The sequence below is a fragment of the Emys orbicularis genome, chromosome 18, assembly GCF_028017835.1.
Source record: "Emys orbicularis isolate rEmyOrb1 chromosome 18, rEmyOrb1.hap1, whole genome shotgun sequence".
Lineage (NCBI taxonomy): Eukaryota > Metazoa > Chordata > Testudines > Emydidae > Emys > Emys orbicularis.
Window position 1 is genome coordinate 22,372,250 of NC_088700.1, and position 22,343 is coordinate 22,394,592.

Genomic DNA, 22,343 nt, shown 5'->3' on the forward strand with positions numbered 1-22,343 from the left:
GAGTCACTTAGCAACGCAAATGTACTTTGGGGCCTTTATTGCAATCTTGAACAATGTCTAATAAACACTGGCTAGTGTTCAAGTGTTAATTGAAATGGCTTAGGCTGCTTGCCGAAGGCAGAGCTCCTCAGCCTGACGAACAGCAGCCAGATCAGGCTGATAGTCACTGGAGATGGGCTTGAACCAAACCTGAAATCCAGCTCTTCACAGAGAATTCAGCACTGGATAGGAATGCTGGGCATAAATGCCTGTGTTAAAATTATTAAACCACCAAAACAGTGTTTGGGTAACGCCCAGAGCCTGACTGGACTCTCTGAGGCTGTCACAGGCTCCAGATGTAACAGGAAATCCTATTCCTACCACCAACGGTTTCAGTCCCCAAGAACAAGGGAAGGTGGAGTTAGAGATAAGGAATTTTACAATGATCAGTCACCATGAATACCCAGCCTTCCGCAAGTGGATGGCGGCAGCTTCTCCTTTCTGCTCATTCACTGTTCTGCGCCAGATCAATGTTCAGTCTGACCATATGGTTGGGGAAAGGACTAGGGCAGGGCTGAGGTCATGGAAAGGAAGGAAATGGACAAAGGTTCAGGTGCATTAAATGCCCAGGGATCAAACCCTCTGTGATCAAAGGGGCAATCAGAACCAGAAGAGACTGGGGAGGAGGTGAAGAAACCCTACATATCACCTAGTTTATGCAGGAGGTTGGTCTAGATAATCACAAGAGTCCATTCTGGCCTTGGAATCTATCCGCCAGCTTCTAGAGTGACCCACATATCACAGCAGCTGGTTGGATCAATGGAAACCTTGCCAGCTCATGTCTAGTCCACAGCAAAGGACAAGGGAACGAGATGGCCTGGCAGTTGCCAAAGAAGAGGCAAAGGAGAAGGAGACCTATCATCCAGGAGACTGGTGCCAGCATCTAGAGGAGGGCGTCTATAGCAGCAGGGGATGTCATGTATTCAGCTCGAACACAGTGCAGGCCACCACATAGACCCCCACCCCCACCCCATGCTCTCAGTGGCTCTCCTTCACAAGTGATGACACAGAACTGGGGCAGTACCCCTGGGGCCTAAGAGGACACAAAGTACCAGAATATGGCCGTGAGTGAGTGTCATGTTCTTTTGCTGATCCAAAGGACAGTGCAGGAAACAGCAGGGAGTGGGGGAACTGAGAGAGAATAGTACAGGTTGTGGACATGGAAGTTGTAGGGTGAGTCTAGGGACACGAACACATTGACTCAGAATAAGGGTGGCAGTGACCCTTCCAAAGCCGTCAGAACTGGAGGGCAGGAACATAATGAGGAGGGTGGGTTGGACCCAGTGGAGGAGGTCTGAGATAAAATGCCATCCCAAGTCAGAGTCTGAGTCAGCGCTACTCACCGAGAACAGAGTAAGCAGCAATTTTTGCCAGTAGCAAGAATCCCCAACAGCTGGAGACGGGACACTAGATGGGGAGGGCTTTGAGTTACTACCGAGAATTCTTTCCCAGATGTCTGGCTGGTGGGTCTCACCCACATGCTCAGGGTCTAACTGATCATCATATTTGGGGTTGGGAATTTCCCCCCAGGTCAGATTGGCAGAGACCCTGGGGGGTTTTCACCTTCCTCTGCAGCATGGGGCAAGGGTCACTTGCAGGTTTAAATTAGTGTAAAGGGTGAATTCTCTGTCACTTGAAGTCTTTAAGCCATGATTTGAGGACTTCAGTAACTCAGCAAGAGGTTAGGGGTCTATTTCAGGATTGGGTGAGGCCTGCGATGTGCAGGGGGTCAGACTAGATGATCATGATGATCCCTTCTGACCTTAACGTCTACGAGTCTCTGAGACTTGTGCTGCAGCAAGGAACCCTTAGGCTTCCTGTTCGGGGGAAATGTTTGACTCTACGAGCCATTTGGGCCATGGAAGAAACTGCCAGAGGAACCATCAGTGGGATACCCCATGCTGAGAGCATGCACCCATCTCTCAGGCATGGCCCACATGTAGCTGGTCCGCTGCAGAAGTAGGCATGTGCTAGATGAGCCAGAAGAGGTGCCTCCCAACTCAAAGGTCTCTCTGATTCTAAGCAGACTCACCAAGCACTGTCTGCAGCTGTGTCTGCCAATCAACAACCCACTCTGCCACATCTGGCTGGCCGCCCAGCACCTGCTGCTATGTCTAGATCCTAACAAATTACAGGTGTTGCCAGTGATACATGGCAGGCTCCAGAGGCACCACTCACAGGGATTGCCCGGTAGGCAGGAAGTGTAGCTACTTTACAGGGTTTCTCTGGGAAGCTCCCACAGTGTGAGAGGCTTGGATGTTTCCTACCTGAAATGGACCCGAGACTGTTACCTCGTACCCCTGAGTGCGGGTGAGAACTATCACTTCCACCATCCAGTCATGGAGGAGGCTCCGCATCTTCTAGTTAAAAAATTTCCCTTCAAACTGCTCAGAGGAAGAGTGCAGTCGAGGGGCTTCCTGTCTTGTATGTGCCTGCTCAGTTTTAACCTTAGGAACAGAGCTCTCCTATTGGCCCAGGCTCCCACTAGCCACAGATGACTCAGACATGCCCACGCTGGACGTAGCTATCTGCCCCCTTGCTTAACTCTGAAAATGGGGGCCGTGCACCTGCTCTCAGAAGCCACAAACTTACTCTCATTTACAGCATGGGGCATGTCAGGAAAGCGTGTTTAGCATGTGCTTCAATGAAGATGGGGTAGGGCCTATAATGACAGCCAAAGAGCCGAGAGCTGTGTAGAGAGGGCGCTTTCTACCTCTGTGCAGTAACGCACTGACTGCCCTTTCCCTCCTAAGCCACAAAGTAAGTGCCAATTAGCCAATTAAAAAGCTGCTCTTCTGGCTCGGTTTGGTAATTAGCTTTGCCAAGTCTGCATTGTACCCTAGGGAAGCGTCAAAGGGGAGAGGTGCTTTTCCTAAGCTGTGCGATTGGTTCTCTCCCTAGGTGGGAATCGCCCGGGCAAAGGATTTGCAGAGCTCCAGGTTATTCTTCCCTTCATTTTGTAGTTGATTTACACGTAGGAGATTTCGACCATGGCAAAGCAAGTGAAATGAATAAAGTACAAAGTTCTGTCAGGTACTAGTCAGACACTGTTGATGCTTTAAGCATAATGTTAGCCATGTTACAATGGAAAGAAAAGGTGTTTTACATACAGAAATCTACATACATACAACAGCCTGAGACTTCTAGTTTTGTTGTTGTTTTTTAACAAAATTACATGACAATGTTTAGATACTGACCTTGGATTCTCTCTCTTCCAGGAGCGTCTCCAGCTTCTTCTGTGCAGCGCGACCCTCATGGTCATCACTGACTATTAGTATGATGTGATTCCAGTTGTACACACGCATCATCTCAAACCAGACATTGGACTGGTGAGAGTACGGTGGGACAGTGCGCAGGAAGGACAGGTGGATGCTCTGCAAGGAACAACAAAGGATAAACATAGACTTTTGCAGCTCATTCTTGCAGAGATATGTCTCATTGACCAATCAGTTCCACAAGTCCTGGGCAAGGATCAGAAGTCGAGCAACACAGGAATTTCTGGTGACCCTGAAATATAGGTCTTTGGGTCTCAAATCTTTAATTGGCCTCTATACTCTGAAATTCCCTTTTTTTGGCTCTGATTTCTAGCTCTGATTTCAGACACTCTTGTTTTGTGGGGTTAGTCCAGTGACTGGGGAGGTCGAATGTGTGGCCTATAAGAAGCAGAGCTGACCTTGTTATTTGTTGTCAATAACATTCAGTGTGTGCTTAGCCCTTTTTTCTGATGGTAAATTGTGACAGATAACAGCTTCTTCTAAGCAAGCACATTTATTTTTAAGGTAAAAGCATCACAAATAAAACATATAAAAACAATAAAAGAACCTACACACATGTTAAGTGCTTACCAGGGTCACCTATCAGTTTTATGGGACTTAGTAGGTCAAGGTCTTTCAACCCTTCCACAGATTGCCCTTCCCCCACTTGGAAAGAAGGTCCTATCCTTTTGCTGGATCAGAAAGCAGGCCCAGAGTCAGTTTAAATGCAGGCTATTTGTCCAAAAGTCCTTCTGCTTCACCCCTTCTGCTTTTAAAGCCATAATATCCTTTCCCCGAAGCAAAGAATACAGAATATCTAACAACACACCCTAAGCCAACACCCCAACCCTTCCTGAGTCTAGATGGAAATCTTTCTTGTCAGGGCCGGCTCCAGGGTTTTGGCCGCCCCAAGCAGCCAAAAAAAAAAAAAAAAAGCCGCGATCGCGATCTGCGGCGGCAATTCGGCGGGAGGTCCTTCGCTCCCAGCGGGCGTGAGGGACCGTCCACCAAATTGCCGCCCAATAGCTGGAGGTGCCGCCCCTCTCCCGAGCAGCCCCCAAGCACCTGCTTGCCAAGCTGGTGCCTGGAGCCGGCCCTGTTTCTTGTACATACAGCAAAGGCTGTCACACCAGGAACTTGAACACAGATTTCACACCTTGGGAGCATTTGATGGGATTTCATGACATGGGGCTTAATTATTGTTTTAGGAGTCCCAGTGTCTCTCCAGTCAATGAATGACTACCACCTTCTGCTCCAAGCTGCAATCCAGTGGGTCTGCCCCTGAGAGGGTGCAGCAAGACACGTACACAGTAGTTTGCTTGGAAAGCAGAAGGGGTGATCAGACCCTATCAGTTAGTGCCACACCTGCAAGTGACTGTGGAGCCAACATGCAAATAGGGTGGCTGACAGGGAAGGGGGGATCCCTGCTGCCAGTATCCAAGAGGAATTATGTTATCTTCCCAGTATATGCAGACAAATTCCTGGAGAGAGTGGGGGTGAGACAGCCTCCTTCTCCAGGAGAAGGACGAGACCTACTGACATGAAGGGAAATCTATGACACCCACCCAAGGGTGGGAAATGCCCAAGAAATGTGTATGACAGCTACTTGGGAGACGTCAAAGGTAGCTCCAGCCAGGAAGAAGGGGGAATGTCTTCCCACAATCAATGACTGCCTGATGGTCTGTGAAAATGTATAAGACCCTGAGATTGGTGGAGGAAAAATTGCTGCACACCCTGACTCAGTATGTGAGGATCAAAAGTCCACCCTACTGGAGTGGGGGTATCAATACACTTCCCCCCAGATAAGCTGGGATTGTTTGTAACCTTTCTAGGGGGAGATGTTGTGATGCCATGCAGTATCTTTGGGGCCCACTGCTTTAAATGAATGGTTCCTATATGATTGTGTCCTACTCCATGGGGCAGGGCTGCACAGCTCCTCCAGGAACCACAAACAGTGGGTGGGGATTAAGGCAAATCAGCCATGTTGGAACCCCCAATATAGGCACCATTTCCTGCGGCGGCTCATGCATACTGGTTCAAACTGGATTTCCAGAGACCAACTGACAAAGGAAGGACTTTGTATAAATAGCTGGAGTGCAAACTGACCCAGACTCTTTGTTCTGATCCAATAAATGGCCAAGACCTGCTGTCCAAGGGTGCCCCAATCCTCGTGGAAGGGTTGGAAGGGCTGAACCTACCAGGGCCCCTTGAGACTCTGGGCTGATCTATGGTAAGCTTTTAGCCTGCATATAGGAACCTTTATTGTTTTTATGAACATAGGAATAGCCATCTCAGACCAAAGGTCCATCTAGGCCAGTATCCTGTCTGATGACCATAGCTAATGCCAGGTGCTTCTGAGGGAATGAACACAACAGGTAATCATCGCGTGATCCATCCCGTCGTCCACTCCCAGCTTCTGGCAATCAAAGGCTAGGGACACCCAGAGCATGGGGTTGCATCCCTGACCATCCTGTCTAATAGCCATTGATAGACCTGTCCTCCATGAACTTATCTAGTTCTTTTTTTTAACCCCATTATAGTTTTGAACTTCACAACATCCCTTGGCAACGAGTTCCACAGATTGACTGTGCGTTTTGTGAAGAAATACTTCCTTTTGTTTGTTTTACACCTGCTGCTTATTAATTTCATTGGGTGACCCCTGGTTCTTCTGTTATGAGAAGGAGTAAATAACATTTCTCTATTCCCTTTCCCCACATCAGTCATGATTTTATAGACCTCTATCATATCCCCTCTTAGTCCGCTCTTTTCCAAGATGAAAATACCTCATCTTTTTAATCTCCCATCATACAGAAGCTGTTCCATACCCTTAATCATTTTGTTGCTCTTCTTGGTACCTTTTCCAATTCTGATATATCTTTTATGAGATGCGGAGACCAGAACTGCATGCAATATTCAAGGTGGGGGAATACCATGGATTTATACAGTGGCATTATGATATTTTCTGTCTTATTATTGATCCCTTTCCTAATGGTTCCTAACACTCTGTTAGCTTTTTTGACTGCTGCCGCACATTGAGTGGATGTTTTCAGAGAACTATTCACAATGACTCCAAGATCTCTTTGTTGAGTGGCAACAGCTAAATTAGACCCCATCGTTTTGTATGCATAGTTGGGATTATGTTTTCCAATGTGCATCACTTTGCATTTATCAACACTGAATTTCATCTGCCATTTTCTTGCTCAGTCACCCAATTTAGTGAGACCCACAGTCTGTTTTGGGCTGAACTATCTTGACTAATTCTGTATCATCTGCAAATTTTTCCACCTCACTGTATAACCCTTTTTCCAGATCATTTATGAATATGTTGAATAGGACTGGTCCTAGAACAAACCCCTGGGGGACACCACTATTTACCTCTCTCCATTCTGGAAACTGACCATTTATTCCTACCCTTTGTTTCCTATCTTTTAACCAGTTACCAATCCATGAAAGGACCTTCCCTTTTATCCCATGACAGCTTACTTTGCTTAAGACCCTTTGGTGAGGGACCTTGTCAAAGGCTTCCTGAAAGTCCAATTACACTATATCCACTGAATCACCTTTGTCCACATGCTTATTGACCCCCTCAAAGAATTCTAAGAGATTGGTGAGGCATGATTTCCCTTTACAAAAACCATGTTGACTCTCCCAACAAATTGTATTAATCTCTGTGTCTGATAATTCTGTTCTTTACTATAATTTCAACCAGTTTGGTGTCACATTATCTATCCCCCAGTCATCTGGTATAGAAGCTGGTATAGAACAGCTAGTAGTTCTGCATTTTCATATTTGAGTTCCTTCAGAACTCTTAGGTGAAGACCATCTGGTCCTGGTGACTTATTACTGTTTAGTTTATCAATTTGCTCATAAACCTCCCCTATTGGCACCTCAATCTGGGACAGTTCCTCAGATTTGTCACAGGAATCTCCCTCACATCCTCTGCAGTGAAGACTGATACAAAGAATTCATTTAGCTTCTCTGCAATAGCCTTATCTTTCTTGAGTGCTCCTTTAGCACCTTGATCTTCCAGTGGCCCCATTGAGTATTTTGCAGGCTTCCTGCTTCTGATGTACTTAAAAATATTTTTTTAATTACTGATCTGATTAGAGCTGGTCAAAAGGGTTTGAACAACATTTTTTAAAATTGAAAAGTGACCGTTTTTTGGAAATCAAAATTTTTGCAAAAAATGGTCCACTTTCAAAAATGTTCATGCCAGTTTTAAATTATGTTATGATTGTTTTGACTTTTTTTTTATAATTTCCATTACCATTTTTCTGATTTTCCTTTCCTTTCTTTTCTTTTTCCTTTTTCCTCTTGCCTTTCATTTTCCAGTGATTTTTGGAAAAAATATTAAAAAATGATTGGGAAAAAAGAGGAAAAACTCAGGATAAGAGAGGAAAGGAAGAAATAAGGAAAAGCTGAAAATGAAACACAATAAACAAAAACAGTCTAAAAAAAGCATTTTAAAAATTTCACCAAAAAAATGAAAAAATAAAAAACTTGGTGTATTTCAAACTCTGAGAAATGTAAACATTTGGAATTTCATTTTTTTAATGAAACTGTTTTCCCATTTTTCAGCCAATTCTAGGTCTGATATTGACTGCCTGTACAACCTTAATTCAGCTCCCTTGTGTGTATGAATGAGGCAAAGATTTCATGGAAAAAAGAGTATGTGATCATGTCATTAAAGACTGTATCATAATGCATACATACAAGGTGGGCCAACTTAAGGTTGCACAGACAACCTTGATTCTTGAATTTGCTAATTTCTGAGTGCTTGGCATTGCAACCTTACCTTTCTTTTCACATAGTTTTTTTTAATGTCATTTCCCACATTTTAAAAATACATAAAAATTTTTACAAAATGAAACTATCATGATGGTGAACCATATTGACTCCCCCTGCATACTTCATCAGCAGGACTGGGATCTTTAGATCCACAGCACAGACCCCGGTTAACAGGGTAACTGGTAGCAATAGACACTGTTAGCTTTAGGCTTGGCAGAATTTGGTTTTTTTAATATAATTTTTGCAGATATCAGTGTTTGTTTTTAAGCTTTATTTTTTATTTTTATTGATTTAAATCTCCACGGTTATGGGAAATTGGGGGAGGAGTCAGACAATTATTTAATGACAGTAACATTGAGATTCAAAAAGTTAAAGCTTTGAAACTGGTAAAGCACAAACTGTCAACATGACGTCAAAATACACAAAATAAATAGCTTAAATGAATGAATCAGACCTGTTTTTACTGTTCGGTCACCAGGCCATTTGTAACAATTCAAAAGTTGAAATCACTGGATTTTGACTAATAAATTCTCAAGCAGCACGTTTCTTACTTTGCCTCTCTGTAAATGTAGATTATTATTGATAGAAATATTTGTGTGTGGGGGGGGTGTGAACTTAACATTTAGAGACACGCCCATTGTCAGTGGGTTTCACTGCTCTTGGCTGTGAAATAGTGGTGAGACTAAGGGCAGGTCTACACTAGAAGCGCTACATCAGTCCAGCTGCGCCGCTGTAGCGCATCTGGTGAAGCCGCTCTATGATGAGGGAAGAGCGCTCTCCTGTCAGAATAATTACTCCACCGCCGCGAGAGGCAGAAGCTACGTTGACAGGAGAGCATCTCCCACCGACATAGCGCTGGTGTGGACAGTGCTTAGGTTGCTGTAACTTGTGTTGCTGGGGGGGGGTCTTTTTCACACCCCTGGGTGACGTAAGTTAGATCAACTTAAGCAGTCATGTAGATCTGTCCTCAGGACTTCTGGGTTCCATTCCAGACTTTGGAGGGGAGTGTTCTCTAGTGGTCACAGACCATTCTGCCCTAGTCTTCTCAAGCCTCTCCCTGTCCCCTTCCACTTCCATCCTCGCTCCCATTCCTGTCCCTGTACCTCCTCATCCTTCCCACTCCCAGCACCAGCTCCTAACTGCCCTCCCTCTGAGGCTTCCATCCCTCCTCTCCCACCCTGCTTCTTGCCCTCGTTCCTCTCTTTTGCACTCAAGGCAGGCTGCTCCTCCCTCCCCTTCTCTCTGCCTGCCCTGGACCCAGTAGGGGGAGCATTGAGAGCACAGGAGAGGCAATTCCCTGCTCTCAGTCCTGGCACCTGACCTCCCCCAGCTGCCAGGAGGAGCAAATGAAGGGAAAGTCCTGGTCAGCTCCAGAATGGTGCCAACGGACTGGCTCTGTGGGGATGGTGCATGCACAGGCCAGTCACACACAGGAGCGGCAAGGGGCTGGAGCATGCCCAGCGCATATGGAATCCGAGAATTTAGCTGCCAAACTAACAAGTCTGTACTGAGCACATGCAAATTGAGATTTTTCAGAAGCTCATAACGTGCCCCCAGTTGGCCAAATTTCACACGAACTCCAAAAGGCACCAGGGGGACTCTGTTGTCTAGTTTCAAACCTGTGCTACAAATCATGGATGCACTACAGCTTTTAAATGAAACAGGTATTATAATTTTGATTATGGGAAGAACAATGTGTTTTCCTCTAATCTCATTCTCAGAAATGGCTGAACTGCTTTTGCTGAAACTTAAACAAACAAACAAACAAAATATTAGCCTGAGACAGACACCTAGTAAGTTTCAGCCTGAACAGTTTCATTTTGGCAACTGAAAACAAGGTCTTATAATGGAAGTGTCAAGTCATCTTAACTATAGTTGCTGCTACCTGCCGCCTATAATAAACATCATTCATTGCAGTGAGTATTAGCTCTGCTGAGAAAAAACACCCTAGACTGATGTATAAGTGAATATCCCTCTATCCCTGGCATCAGTTGCACGATTAAAATGCCTTTTTAATTGGCAGGACCCCTCCTAACCCATATGGGATGTCCTTGAGGCTGGCATGGATACAGGTACCCCTATCACCTCTCCAGCTGTAACACCCCACACATTTCCTAGCCTCTGATAGCACTTTCCTCTGAAGTCCACGCAATTCCCAATTTTCAACATCACCCATGTCTCTTCTCCTGTCCTAACAGCATCAGACAGGCACCACGCTGGGCAGTGGTGAAGTCTGACCAGTGCTCCCATCACAAGCTATTCAGCATTACTGTAGACTCAGCACTCATTAGCCGGAAGCACCAAAATATCCAGCTGTCCCTTGCTGACAATTCTCCCCCATGACTTTATCACATCCCAGATTCTGATGCCTACGGATGCTCTTGGATCAGTGTTAAAGGACACCACTGCAACCCTGCTTATGGCAGCTGTACTAAACTTTAACCAGTGCTCTGAAGAATTCAGGTTGTCCACAGAACTGTTACAAGATGGGTAGTGGCAATATAGCTCCCCACCCTGCCCGTCACTGGGGCTCACCTTTGGGGTATTTCAGTCTCCAGCATTAATCAGGCTTGGCCTTGGTTTTTCGACTGAAGTTGCTAACCAGGTAGCAATTGAGATAATGGGGGAGGGTTTTTTTGCAGGGGGAGGAATTGGGGTTTATTTGAGGACACATGGCCTGTTGCAACTGGCTGAGAACATTCACTCCTTACCCATAGATCCAGGCCTGGCTCCATAGCTCAGGGGTTAACGCATTGGTCTTGTAAACCTGGGGTCGTGAGTTCAACTTTCACTGGGGCTTGGGTAGTAGGGGGGAGGGGAAGGGATAGCTCAGTGGTTTGAGCATTGGACTACTAAACCCAGCGTTGTGAGTTCAATCCTTGAGGGGGGGCCATTTAGGGAGCAGGGCAAAAATCTGTCTGGGGATTGGTCCTGCTTTGAGCAGGGGGGTTAAACTAGCTGAGGTCCCTTCCAATTCTATGACCAGCCATCAGATGTGAGTGACAAGAGATGTGCACTGAGCTTCTGCTCCTTCATTTCATGTGAATCTGTTGCTCCTCCCTGACTGACTTTTGGAATGTGGATGAAATGGCTATTTTTGCATTGAAATTTGCATCAGCAAATGTTCAAATTTTCCAGGCAAAAGCCATCAGCATATGAAATATGGACTCTTTTGAGCTTTGAAATAGACTCATTTTTACTCAATACATTTAGCACGGTTCTACCAGCTTCAGGTTGGTAATACCATGAGAATCTCACAGCCCTTCTGCAAGGACTCTGTGGGATGCCTTTGCTTTTACAAAAGAACTACATTGTACAAGGTCAGCCCTGAAGTGAGGAGTGTCTGATGAAGGAGCCACCCGCCACACTGCCCCGCACGTGGCCATAAGCATCAAATTCACCTCTCTGCAGAGGGCAGCACGAAGCCTAGGCAAGGCACACTTACATCCTCGAAATAGGGTGTGTGTCAGACATGAACGGCACCTAGTCCTTGCCTGGCCCTCTGCCAGGGGGTGAATCTCACTCCAAAGTGAATGGACCTCTTCCTTTTCACAGGGACATGGACTGTACTTTGGAACTTGACTTGCTATTTCTTGGCTGCTGGGCAGGCTGGGTGTTATTCCAAACCAGAGGAGAACTAACATCATCGGTGTTACCCTCCAATCACACACAGACTGAACAAATCCAAACAACCTTGAAGACCAAAAGAGCTCCTGCCAAATGGATAGACAGTATTAGGGTCCTCCTCCATCTCTGCAGTTCCTCCAGCATCCAGGGACCACCCAGGAGGCTCCCGGCTGCCACTAGTCAGCAGTTCAGGAGCTAGTTCATGCATTTGATTTGGCTAAAGAGCTGTGAATCCAGCAGCCTGACAGAGAAACACTGCAGAAATGCTCCAGCGATATGTAGGTCAACATTGTGAGATATCAAAACCAATGAATTCAGAGAGAGCCAGAGTAGGAGAGAAAAAGTGAGAGTTATCAGATCAATCTGGAGAGGACAGATAGATAGATAGATAGATAGAGAGAGAGAGAGAGAGAGAGAGAGATGTATTCTGGAGAAAGTAGTGCAGAAATCATTAGTCACTTCTGATGGACGTTCTTCATTTATACCACATATATGAGATATGTACTAGGAAACATGCATCAGTTACCTTATCAGAATATATAGACATGCGTGTTGTCAGACCAATGACAGGAATCCTGTAGAAGCCAGCTGTGTATGATACAGGTGTTGGTGTTAGGTGATCATTTGGAGCAGGTGGGTGACTAACTAATATTGCATAGACCTGTAGGACACAGGATACATGATACAAACATTATTTCATAGGAGCAGAATGAGCATGAAATGTGAATTTCCTTTTCTTTTCTGTACATTAAGTAGCCAAGTGCTAACCTGGACATGGCATTCAAACAACAGGAGATATAAATAATAAAACAATGCATAAGCAACACATGTCATGAGGTGGTTCGGTAGATGGAGGAAGGCGTGTATGAAAAGGCTGCCTCTTCCCTTAGACTGAAGCCCTGGCCATTAGGAAGAGATGGGTCTGTTTGGGGTTTCATCTTAATGGAAATGCACTGCTTGGCAAGCTAAGCCAATAACTCTCGTGGATTACAGATTAAAGAGAAACATCTCTCTTACAGTCACACTATGTAATGCGATTTATTTAACCACACATTTAATACTCAACTCTAATTCCCCTCTGAGGACTATTACAAACAAAGTGGTCAGCTGGGATTCCGTGAGAGCGAGCGAGCGAGCGAGTGAGAGACAGACAGAGAGGGAGAGGGAGTCACAACACAGAACAAATCAGCCAGCTGTCTGCTAAGCATGCACACAGCTCAAAAAGCAAAGGGAAGGGAGGGGAGGCACATGGGAGACTCCACAGCACTCAGGTAAGGACATGAAGAAACATGGATAAAAATATGTCTTAGCTACTTTCTTTTCTCTCAGCAAAGCAGGGTTGATGTGATGGCCAATATGAAATCACTTGTACAGCCCCACGAATGTACCTGGCGCTTGACGAACAGTAGGCCAGCTCCCCAGCTGGTGTAAATGGGTGTAACTGCACTGAAGTCAGTGGAGTGAGACCAATTTGCACCAGCTGAGGATCTAGCCCATATGGTGAAACACATTTTCACATTCTCTGCCCCAAAGCATTTACAGCAGTGGTCCCCAAATTTTTTACCTTGTGCTCCCCTTACCCCTGTCTGCACCCCCCCTGCTCCCCAGAGCCAGGGCCAGAAGTGGGGCCATGGCACTGGGAGGGGGGGGGACTGTCCAGCAGTAAGGGGGCCGAGGCTGGGGCCATCGCTGGAGGTGGGGGTGGGAGTCTGGCTGAGGCCGGCAGCCAGTGCCCCAGGTGCGGGGCCGGCAGCTGCGGCCGGGAGCAGTGCCCCAGGAGTGGGGCTAGCAGCCAGATCACCAGATGTGGGGCTGGCAGCTGGGACCCGAGGTGTGGGGCTGGCAGCTGGGGCCGGGGCCAGGAGCGGAGCTGGGTGGCACTCCCTCCCCACCCTCCGTAGGGGCTGGCCTGGGCCCCAGACGTGCCCCCCCCAAACGTTCCTCCCTTCCTCCCTAAGGGGGCGTGCCCCACAGATTGAGGACCTCTATTTACAGTCTGAGGGTCTATCTATATTGCAGTCAGAGCTGTGACTGCAGCATGTGTAGACATACCCAAGCCAACTTGGATCGCCTTCTGCCTGGAAGAAATAGGTTTTGAGATGGGGTTTAAGGAAGGCAAGTGCACTTGCCGGAAACAGGGCGACTCTTGGGGGCAGCGTGTTAGAAGGAGTGGAAGGAAGAGAGGAAGAAGGACTAAAGCAAGAGGAACACAGGGTCTGAGCAGGGGAAGGGAAGCAGAGATGGGGCTGTAGGGCTGACAGGTGAGAGAGGAATTCACGCTGAGCATAGGATCTAAGGCAGAGGGTTTGCTGGCTCGAGCTGGATGAGGGCGATGACATTAGCAGGCATTTTGGCTGGACTGATAGGAGAAGCAGGAGGACAGTCTAGAGTGGCAATGTTCAAGGCAAAAGGCCATCAAGATGTGGTCCTAGCGGGGAAAGAGTTTGGGAAGGAAGTGCTGGGACGGCGTTAAAGAGGGTCCAGCAGCAGGACACAGGGGAGACAGGATGTCGGGAGAGATGCCGAGGAAGAGGAGAGCCAGATTAAAGCCTGGGAGTCGGAAGGGACAGTGGAATTGTTAATGGGGATAGAAGTGAGGATGGTAGAGGGGGTGGGAGGGAGGGAAGACAAGAGAAGCAGCTCAGATGGGGGAGGACGGGTGGCCGGGAGGAGGAGAGTTGTCACCAAGAGAGACGGATTAAAGGCAGACCCTCGCGGCACAGAGGGGCGAATGAGGAGCTGTGAAGCGGAGGCAAGCTGGGCGTGGTTCACGCCAGGGCAAAGTGGAACAGAGGGCATAATCCTGTGAGGGGCAGAGCATCCTCGACGCCAGCCGGCTGCAATGGGAGCTGAGCGCAGCTAGCATTGTACATGGTCCAGCCCCAGGAGATGGGGAAAGCAGAGCGGGAGGGAGCGACTGACAGAGCTGAAAGCAGTACAGACCCAGGAGGAAACGGGGAAAGACGCATCCCTTCGACACAGTTGGGAAGGGCCAGGGAGGAGTCAGAGGAATAGGGAGGCTGGCAGCTGCTCATGCTGGGCAGTTCAAGCGCTGGGATATCTCAGGGTCTGTCTGCACTGCAGTAAACCGCCCGTGACAGCTGACCATTGGCGCCGTTTTTACGAGTTGCCAGGGGGTGCTCGATCCCAGCTCCACCCCAGGCTCTGCCCCCCAAGTCCCCACCTCTGCCCTGCCCTGTTCTGAACCCCTCCCCTGAGTACACCCCACCCTCACTCCTCCACTACCCCCCAGCGCCTCCTGCATGCTGCTGAATACTGATCACAGGGGGCGGGAGAGGCTGGGAGGGAGGGGGAGGAGCTGATCGGGGGGGCTGCCGGTGGGTGCTCAGGGGCTGTGGGGCCTATGTAGCTGACTCTGGCTCCTGGGGCTCGGGCTGTGGGGCTATAACATTGCAGTGTAGACATTTGGGCTTGGGCTGGAGCCTGATCTCTGGGACCCAACCCCCCAAAGCCTGGCCACATGACCTCAGCACATTCAATGGGGAGATGCGGTGCATTATTTATGGCAGCTGCTAACATAAAATGGCCATTTTGCAAAAATTTCTTTCCAAAATTCTTCGCTGACACACTGAAATTCTGCTCATCCTTAAGGTCAAAGAATAAGAATGTTAACGTTGCTAAAGGTGCCCCATGCCAAGGCATAGGCCACCGCCCATTCCGTGGTATGCTGGTCCGAATAACCCACAGCTCTGGCATTTCTAAAGGGTGAGGAATATCACTGAGCCACATCTATGACAAGTTGACTATGAAGCTATAGTTATTAACAGTTATTAAATTGCATCACTGGGCGGTGTCATTCAGCACAGGGCTGGGAATGCAGCACACTCTTATTGGATATTCATGAGGCAAAAAATCTCCATTGTTTAAAATGAGCAAAAGTTGTCTCAGGGCAACCTGGGTGCAGAGGGCCAGACCAGGAGCACACACCTCTTAGCCCCACCTACAACCTCAAATAGGGTTTAAGACAGAATTAAGAGGTGCATAGGCCTTTTCACAAGTGTGAAACTAACACATGTGATCAGGCAAATGATGAAACAATGCTGTCAGTGCACATGATATACTGTCCTGCAGTATACACTGGTTCTCCATTTGTAAGGTAACTTCTCTTCATGTGCCAGTATATCTATGCCTGTATCTGTAATTTTCACTCTATGCATCTGAAGAAGTGGGTTTTTTACCCACGAAAGCTTATGCCCAAATAAATCTGTTAGTCTTAAAGGTGCCACCAAACTCCTCGTTTTTGTGGATCCAGACTAACACGGCTCCCCCCTGACACTTGTCCTGCAGTACTGCGCACTATTTATGCCTGCTCCATGTGGCAAGATTAATAAATTCCATCTTTTCAATTGATATTTAGCTATCCTGATGATAGATCGATAGAAGGTGGGTGAGAGAGACAAGATTTCAAGCTACACAGAGCTCTTCTTCATGTCTGGGAAAGGTAATCAGAGTGTCACCGCTAAATATGAGCTGAAACAGATTGTTAAGCATAAGGAATTAACACATGTTGCAAGAAACTATTCGAGATGAAGTGGACAATTATCACCTCTGTAGTCATAGGACAAAGGAGGGTTGGGGGATCACATATTGTTGTAATAAGACATAAAACTAGCATCGCTACTGAGCCCATTTTTAAGGCCATGTTTATCTATGCACAGTGCTGCTGCCTAGCCGTATGCTGATAGGAGAGAGCTCTCCCATTGGCATAAAAAACCCACCTCCATGAGCGGTGTAAGCTCCATGGTGGGAGAAGCTCTCCTGGTGACATAGCGCTATGCACATGAACTCTTATGTCGGTGTAACTTAGGTCACTCAGCGGGGTGCAATATTCACACCCCGAGCGACCTACGTTTTGCTGACATAGGCTGTAGTGTAGATATAGCCTCAGGGTCTAGCAAAGTTATGAATTTAAGCTCTCAGGCTCGTCTTTTGAAGGTGTTGTTCAGGGTTTCCTTTGAGGATGAGGACTGAAAGGTCGGATATGGAGGGATCGCTCTGTGAAAAGTGTTCACCATGAGTGACAGGGTGTTTTTATCTCTTATCATTATTCTGTGTGAGTTCATTCGAGACCGTAGTGATTGTCTGGTTTCACCCTCCCAGTTGTTGTTGGCGCCTTTGATGCACTGGATGAGGTACACCACATGTGATAGGCATGTGTAGGACTCATGGTTCTTGAAAGGTGTCTTGTGGGAGGTGTTGATCGTTGTAGCAGTGGAGATATGGCTGCAGGTTTTGCAGCTGTTGTTCTGGCAGGGTCTGGTGCTGCTTTGAGTTGGTCTGTCCTGGCATGCAGGGAGCTTGCTTCTGATGATGAGCTTGGTGAGGTTGGGGCATTTTTTGAAGGCCAGAAGAAGGGGTTCAGGAAAGATTTTGCTCAGGATGGGGTCCCCATCAAGTATGGGTTTTAATTGTTTGATGATACCTCAGATGGGTTCCAGTGTGGGGCGATAGGTGACAACTAGGGGTGTGCAGTTGATGGAGGTTTTTCTTCTTCTCTGTATTAAAGCAGGTTCTCTTGGAATATTTGGGTGGCCCATTCCATGATGCAATCTACTTCTCTAGTAGAGAGTCCTTGTTTGGCAAAAGGTGGTTTTAAGTGTATTAAGATGTCTATCCCAGACTTTCTCCTCACAGCATATTCTGTGTATCTGAGTTCCTGGCTGTAGAGAACAGATTTCTTGGTGTGTTTGAGGTGGTGATGGTAGGTGTGGTGATAGTTTCTTGAATATAGTTGTCTGTAGGGTTTCATTGTTCAAGCTGACCATGGTGTCTAGGAAGTGGGTGCTGGTGTGGAAGTGTTCTAGAGAGAGTTTGATGGATGGGTGGTGGTTGTTGAGGTTGTGATGAAAATTTATGAGGAAGTTTAGGTCATCTGTCCTGAGGATGAATATATCATTGATGTATCTCAGGTATACCATTGGTTTAGTGCTGCATTTTTCCAAAAATTCTTCCTCAAGGTGAGCCATGAAGAAGGTGACATATTGGGGAGCCATTCTTGTACCTATGGCTGTTCTCACGGTTTGGAAAAGGTGTTGTTGACTGTAAAGGTGTTATGGGTGAGGATGTAATGGATGAGTTTGCCAATGTGTTTTGGGTGGATTTCTGAGTGTTGTCCGTAGTTCTGTAGATATTGAAGGCAGGCAGTGATGTGTCACGGTGCGGGATGTTGGTGTATAGGGAGGTGACATCCATGATGGCAAAGATGCTGTTCTGAGGGAAGTTGTTAATATTGCAGAGTTTCTTGAGGAAATTGGTTGTGACCTGGAGGAAATTGGCCCTTTGTGTGGTGAGTCTGAGGACAGTTTCTATAAGTCCTGTTATTCCTTCAGTAAGAGTGCTGTGGTCAAGTATGATGGGCCTGCCTGGGTTCCCTTGTTTGCATGTCTTAGGAAACATGTAGAAGGTCCCTGGGGTGGCTTCATGGGGGATGAGGTTATAGAGTTTCTCTTGGAGTTTAGGGAAGGATTTGATTATATTGTTAAATTTCTGTGTGAATTGTGGTGTGAGGGTCATCTTTGAGTCCTTTGTAGTAGGTGGTGCCAGAGAATTGTCGGTTGGCCTCATTGATGTTCTCCGTGGTGGCAGATGACAGAGCAAGGAGCAATGGTCTCAAGTTGCAGTGGGGGAGGTCTAAGTTGGATATTAGGAAACACTATTTCACTAGGAGGGTGGTGAAGCACTGCAATGGGTTACCTAGGGAGGTGGTGGAATCTCCATCCTTAGAGGTTTTTAAGGCCTGGCTTGACAAAGCCCTGGCTGGGATGATTTAGTTGGTGTTGGTCCTGCTTTGAGCAGGGGATTAGACTAGATGACCTCCTGAGGTCTCTTCCAACCCTAATATTCTATGATTCTATGTAGTCATCATGGCTGAGGATGACAATGGCACCCCCTTTGTCTGCTGATTTGATCCCTATCTGGTGGTTGGATTTCAGGAACTAGATAGATAGATAGATAGATATTTTAAAGAACCTCAAATCCCTACTTGCATTCTAAATTACCCTCAAAACTGTGCCCTTTGCCTGATTAGTACACATGAAAACAGCTCCTTTGCTGTTCTAATGAGCTATCTGCATAAATTTCTAAGGAAGGAAGTACCTTTTTCAGTGATGCAGGTATGTAAATTGTTCCTGGTGCAATCCAATGGTTCATGAACATTATCCTTCCTGCTGGTTTCTCCTTGCTTCTTTTGAATACGTCTCCTGTACATTTCTCTGACTTTCCTTGGCCTCCAGACATTTCCATAGTATTTGTTTGGAAAATTGGGCCATATCCAATTACTATTTGAACCAAAACGATCAGCTACTCTTCCCTCTGCTTCCTTCACTCCATCCCCCACCCCGCCTCTCCCCCTCCCTCTGCAAATCCACCAGAGACAGCCCTGGGAGTACCTATGCTTAATTTTAAACATTTAAAATGTCCAGGATATTATCTCTCTGTGTGTATATGTGTGCGTATGTGTGCATGTGTGTACGTGTGTGTGTGTGTATATACACATGTATGTGCAGGAGTACGTGTGTATAGATGTGCATGTGTGTACATATGTTTGTGAAAAGTCTGTGGATTGTTTAGGCAGAGAACCCAAGAACCCCCCAAAATGTGAAGCAAACGGAACACTGCAAAAATGAGCATTCAAGAAAATGTCCTTTGCAGAAGTTAGAACATATTTTACCTGAAAAAATAGACAGCCAATGGAATTGTGCCCTGCAGGGTTATTGTGCCAAAGGGATCTTAGTTCTGCTTGAACAGCCAGCCTCAATGCAGCCTTAACTACGGTGTCGGTACAGATGCCTCCATAGTATGTGCAGAGCTCAGAGCCTTGCAGGCTGGGAGGAGCTTTATTTATTTGTATGTTATTACCAGCTATACTAAGCTTCCTTTGTAAATTAAGAGATAAATGTGCAGACCCCCTTCCCCTGCCCCTTCAGTTATGGACAAGCAATAGGGCGCTTGTCTTTTGCAGCAATTAGAAACCAAGTGACAGTTGCAGAAGGGGAATTCCATGCCCTGTACTCAGCAAATAATAAAGAAAATCTCAGTAATTGACGTTCTGGAGGTTAAATCCTTAATCTGCTCAGTTTCAAACTAGGGACAAATAAACAGCCTCCTACTAAATTCCCTAAATATAAGCACAGCTCCCTCTGTCCCTGCATTATGCGGCAGTAGCGGGAGTAATCCAGGCATCACTGCCAGGGAGGCTGGGCTGGATGAAGCATTGGCATTTGCCATGTCAGATAGCCCTGCCTGGCCTTTGGAAGATGGTGCAGTGGGATTCACGGGGGGGGGGGGGGGGGGAGGAAGAATGGAAAAATCCATTATTTGCTCAGCTTTTGATGTGAGTCAAGTGTGAACATGGAGCCCCAGAGGGTGTGACAGACTCAGCCGGCTTCCAAAAGCCAGCCTCTCTGTGTAGATTTCCAGTGTGGGGAGGAAGGGGAGTTAAGCAAGAAAGTATACTGGTGTGTGTGTGAGCATGCGCACGTGTAAAAACTTTCTAACTCTAAGGGTAGGTAAGCTCTGGAATAAGCTTCCAAGGGAGATTGTGGAATCCCCGTCATGGGGGGGTTTAAGAACAGGTGGGACAAACACCTCTGGCATGGTCTCGGTTTACTTGGTCCTGACTCAGCACAGGGGGCTGGACTCGATGACCTCTCAAGGTCCCTTCCAGCCCGACATGTCTATGATTCTATGAGTGTTGCCAGTATGTGCATCAGCGAGTGTGACGGCGTGTGTTTGGCAGAGAGATGTTTTAAAGGACTGATGTGTGGGATTTAATTAAATGCTTTCTTAACGCTGAAGGTTTATAGTGCCAGGCAGACAGCTTAAAGCACTTCTGCTTTGCAGTGATGCCAGGTCCTGTGTGTTGAGAAGTGGTTTGTTTAATGTGTTATTTATGAGGCTCAGATATTTGAAAAAATCCTGTAGCTTTAATACCGGGCATGGGAGCAGGGTGTGTTGAAATGTGCATGTGTGTGCGCATGTGAGTACCATGTGTGAGAGGGTCTAAATGCTCTTATATAAAAAGCTGCAATGCAGTCAGATAAAGCTTCATTGGAATTCAGCGAGGCAGCAGCCTGTGGGGGAGGGGAGATCATGTCACACAAAATGAGGCCACCCGGAGCCATGTATGAGCACCGAGGCTCCACTCGGACACGGAGAGCGGCTGTCCCTGCCTGTGCCAGGGCCCTGCCTGGGTTTCACACAATCTCTGACACAAGAACACCAGGCACAGATGGCTGGAGCACCATTAGAATCACCATATTTAAAAATCAAGCAAACACAGGGCCTCCCCCCCCCTCCTCCCCAGCCCTGCAGTGATTCATTTCTCCCCCAACATGGTGCAAATACTTGACTTATATGTTATGTTTCCTTTGATTTAATGGCGACGAAGGTCACAGTCAGTGTTTGCATTTGAAAATAAAGTCAAAAGATGGGTCAAACTGTTATCCATGGATGTATCCAGAAGTACATTCATGCTGGTAACAAAAATAAAGGGCTGGGGCATTGTTCAGTTTACATATGAAATTCTCATAGTATCCTCTCCCATCTCTGCACCATTTCTTTATCCGTGTGGCTCTACTCATATTTATTTGCCAAATATTTTCATGTTTTCATTTCTGAAGACCCAGATGGACAATGTTTTGCATTTATTTCTCTTTAAGTAAAACTTTGCCTGAATATATCTCTGTATATAACAAATCCACCCACAGCAAGAAAGAATATTAAGCCTCTCCATAGAAGATAGGAAAAAAATAGACAACTCTAGTTGGTGTTTTCATTACCTACCTCTGAGGTTTTCCATAAAGGACGGTAAAAAGCATCCGAATTATCCCGAATGTTAGAGATTTATCTGTTGGTATGAACTGACTGCGCCTACAGCACATACACCACACACACACATTGTACACACACAGACATACAAACACACACTGTACACACAGGGAGACATGCAAACACCCACACCCATCCTGTACACACACAAAACATACACACACACACACTGTACACACAGAGAGACATACAAACACCCACTCAAACACTGTACACACACAAAGAAAACAAACACGCAGACATACACTGTACACACAGAGACATACAAACAGACACACCGCACACACAAAGGCATACAAACATACACACAGTCCACACACACCCCGACATACAAACACACACATACACTGTACACATACACACAAGCACACACTGCACATCACTCACACAGACATCAACCCTTCCCAACAGGTCCACCACCAACCTTAACATGCAGATATCACCCCCAGCCCCTCCTCCAGCCCCCCCATGCATTTGAGAGAATGCAAGGTCTGGTTGTCTGTGTTAACACATGATTTGCTCGGACTATGAGATGAACTCTGGGTGCTCGGTGGCCTGTCCTTGCCCTGAACAGTGAATTAAAGCACTGGCAATGAGCTGGCTGGCTGGGGGAGAGGATGGGGGGCTGCAGGGGGAGATGGCTGGAGGGAGGAGGGGGAGGTGGGCTGCAGTAATGGATGAGGACGAAGGGCTGAGCACTGGCTGGGGAGTGGAGAGGGGTGCGGGGGGAGATGGCTGGAGGGGGGAGCGGATGGGGGCTGCAGGGGGAGATGGCTGGAGGGGGGA

The 22,343-nt window shown here is 46.9% G+C and overlaps 1 protein-coding gene across 4 annotated transcripts in view; it reads right to left on the reverse strand.

Annotated features, from left to right (window-relative positions):
* Positions 1-22,343, reverse strand: part of GRIN1 (glutamate ionotropic receptor NMDA type subunit 1) — a 74,576-nt gene that overhangs the window by 49,578 nt on the left and 2,655 nt on the right. For all 4 annotated transcript variants that reach the window (XM_065418607.1, XM_065418605.1, XM_065418606.1 and 1 more), the window contains exons 2-3: positions 12,235-12,369; positions 3,237-3,413 (exon numbers count right to left, since the gene is read on the reverse strand). In XM_065418607.1, the coding sequence (XP_065274679.1) occupies positions 3,237-3,413; positions 12,235-12,369 (312 nt within the window). The remainder of the gene's footprint in view (positions 1-3,236; positions 3,414-12,234; positions 12,370-22,343) is intronic.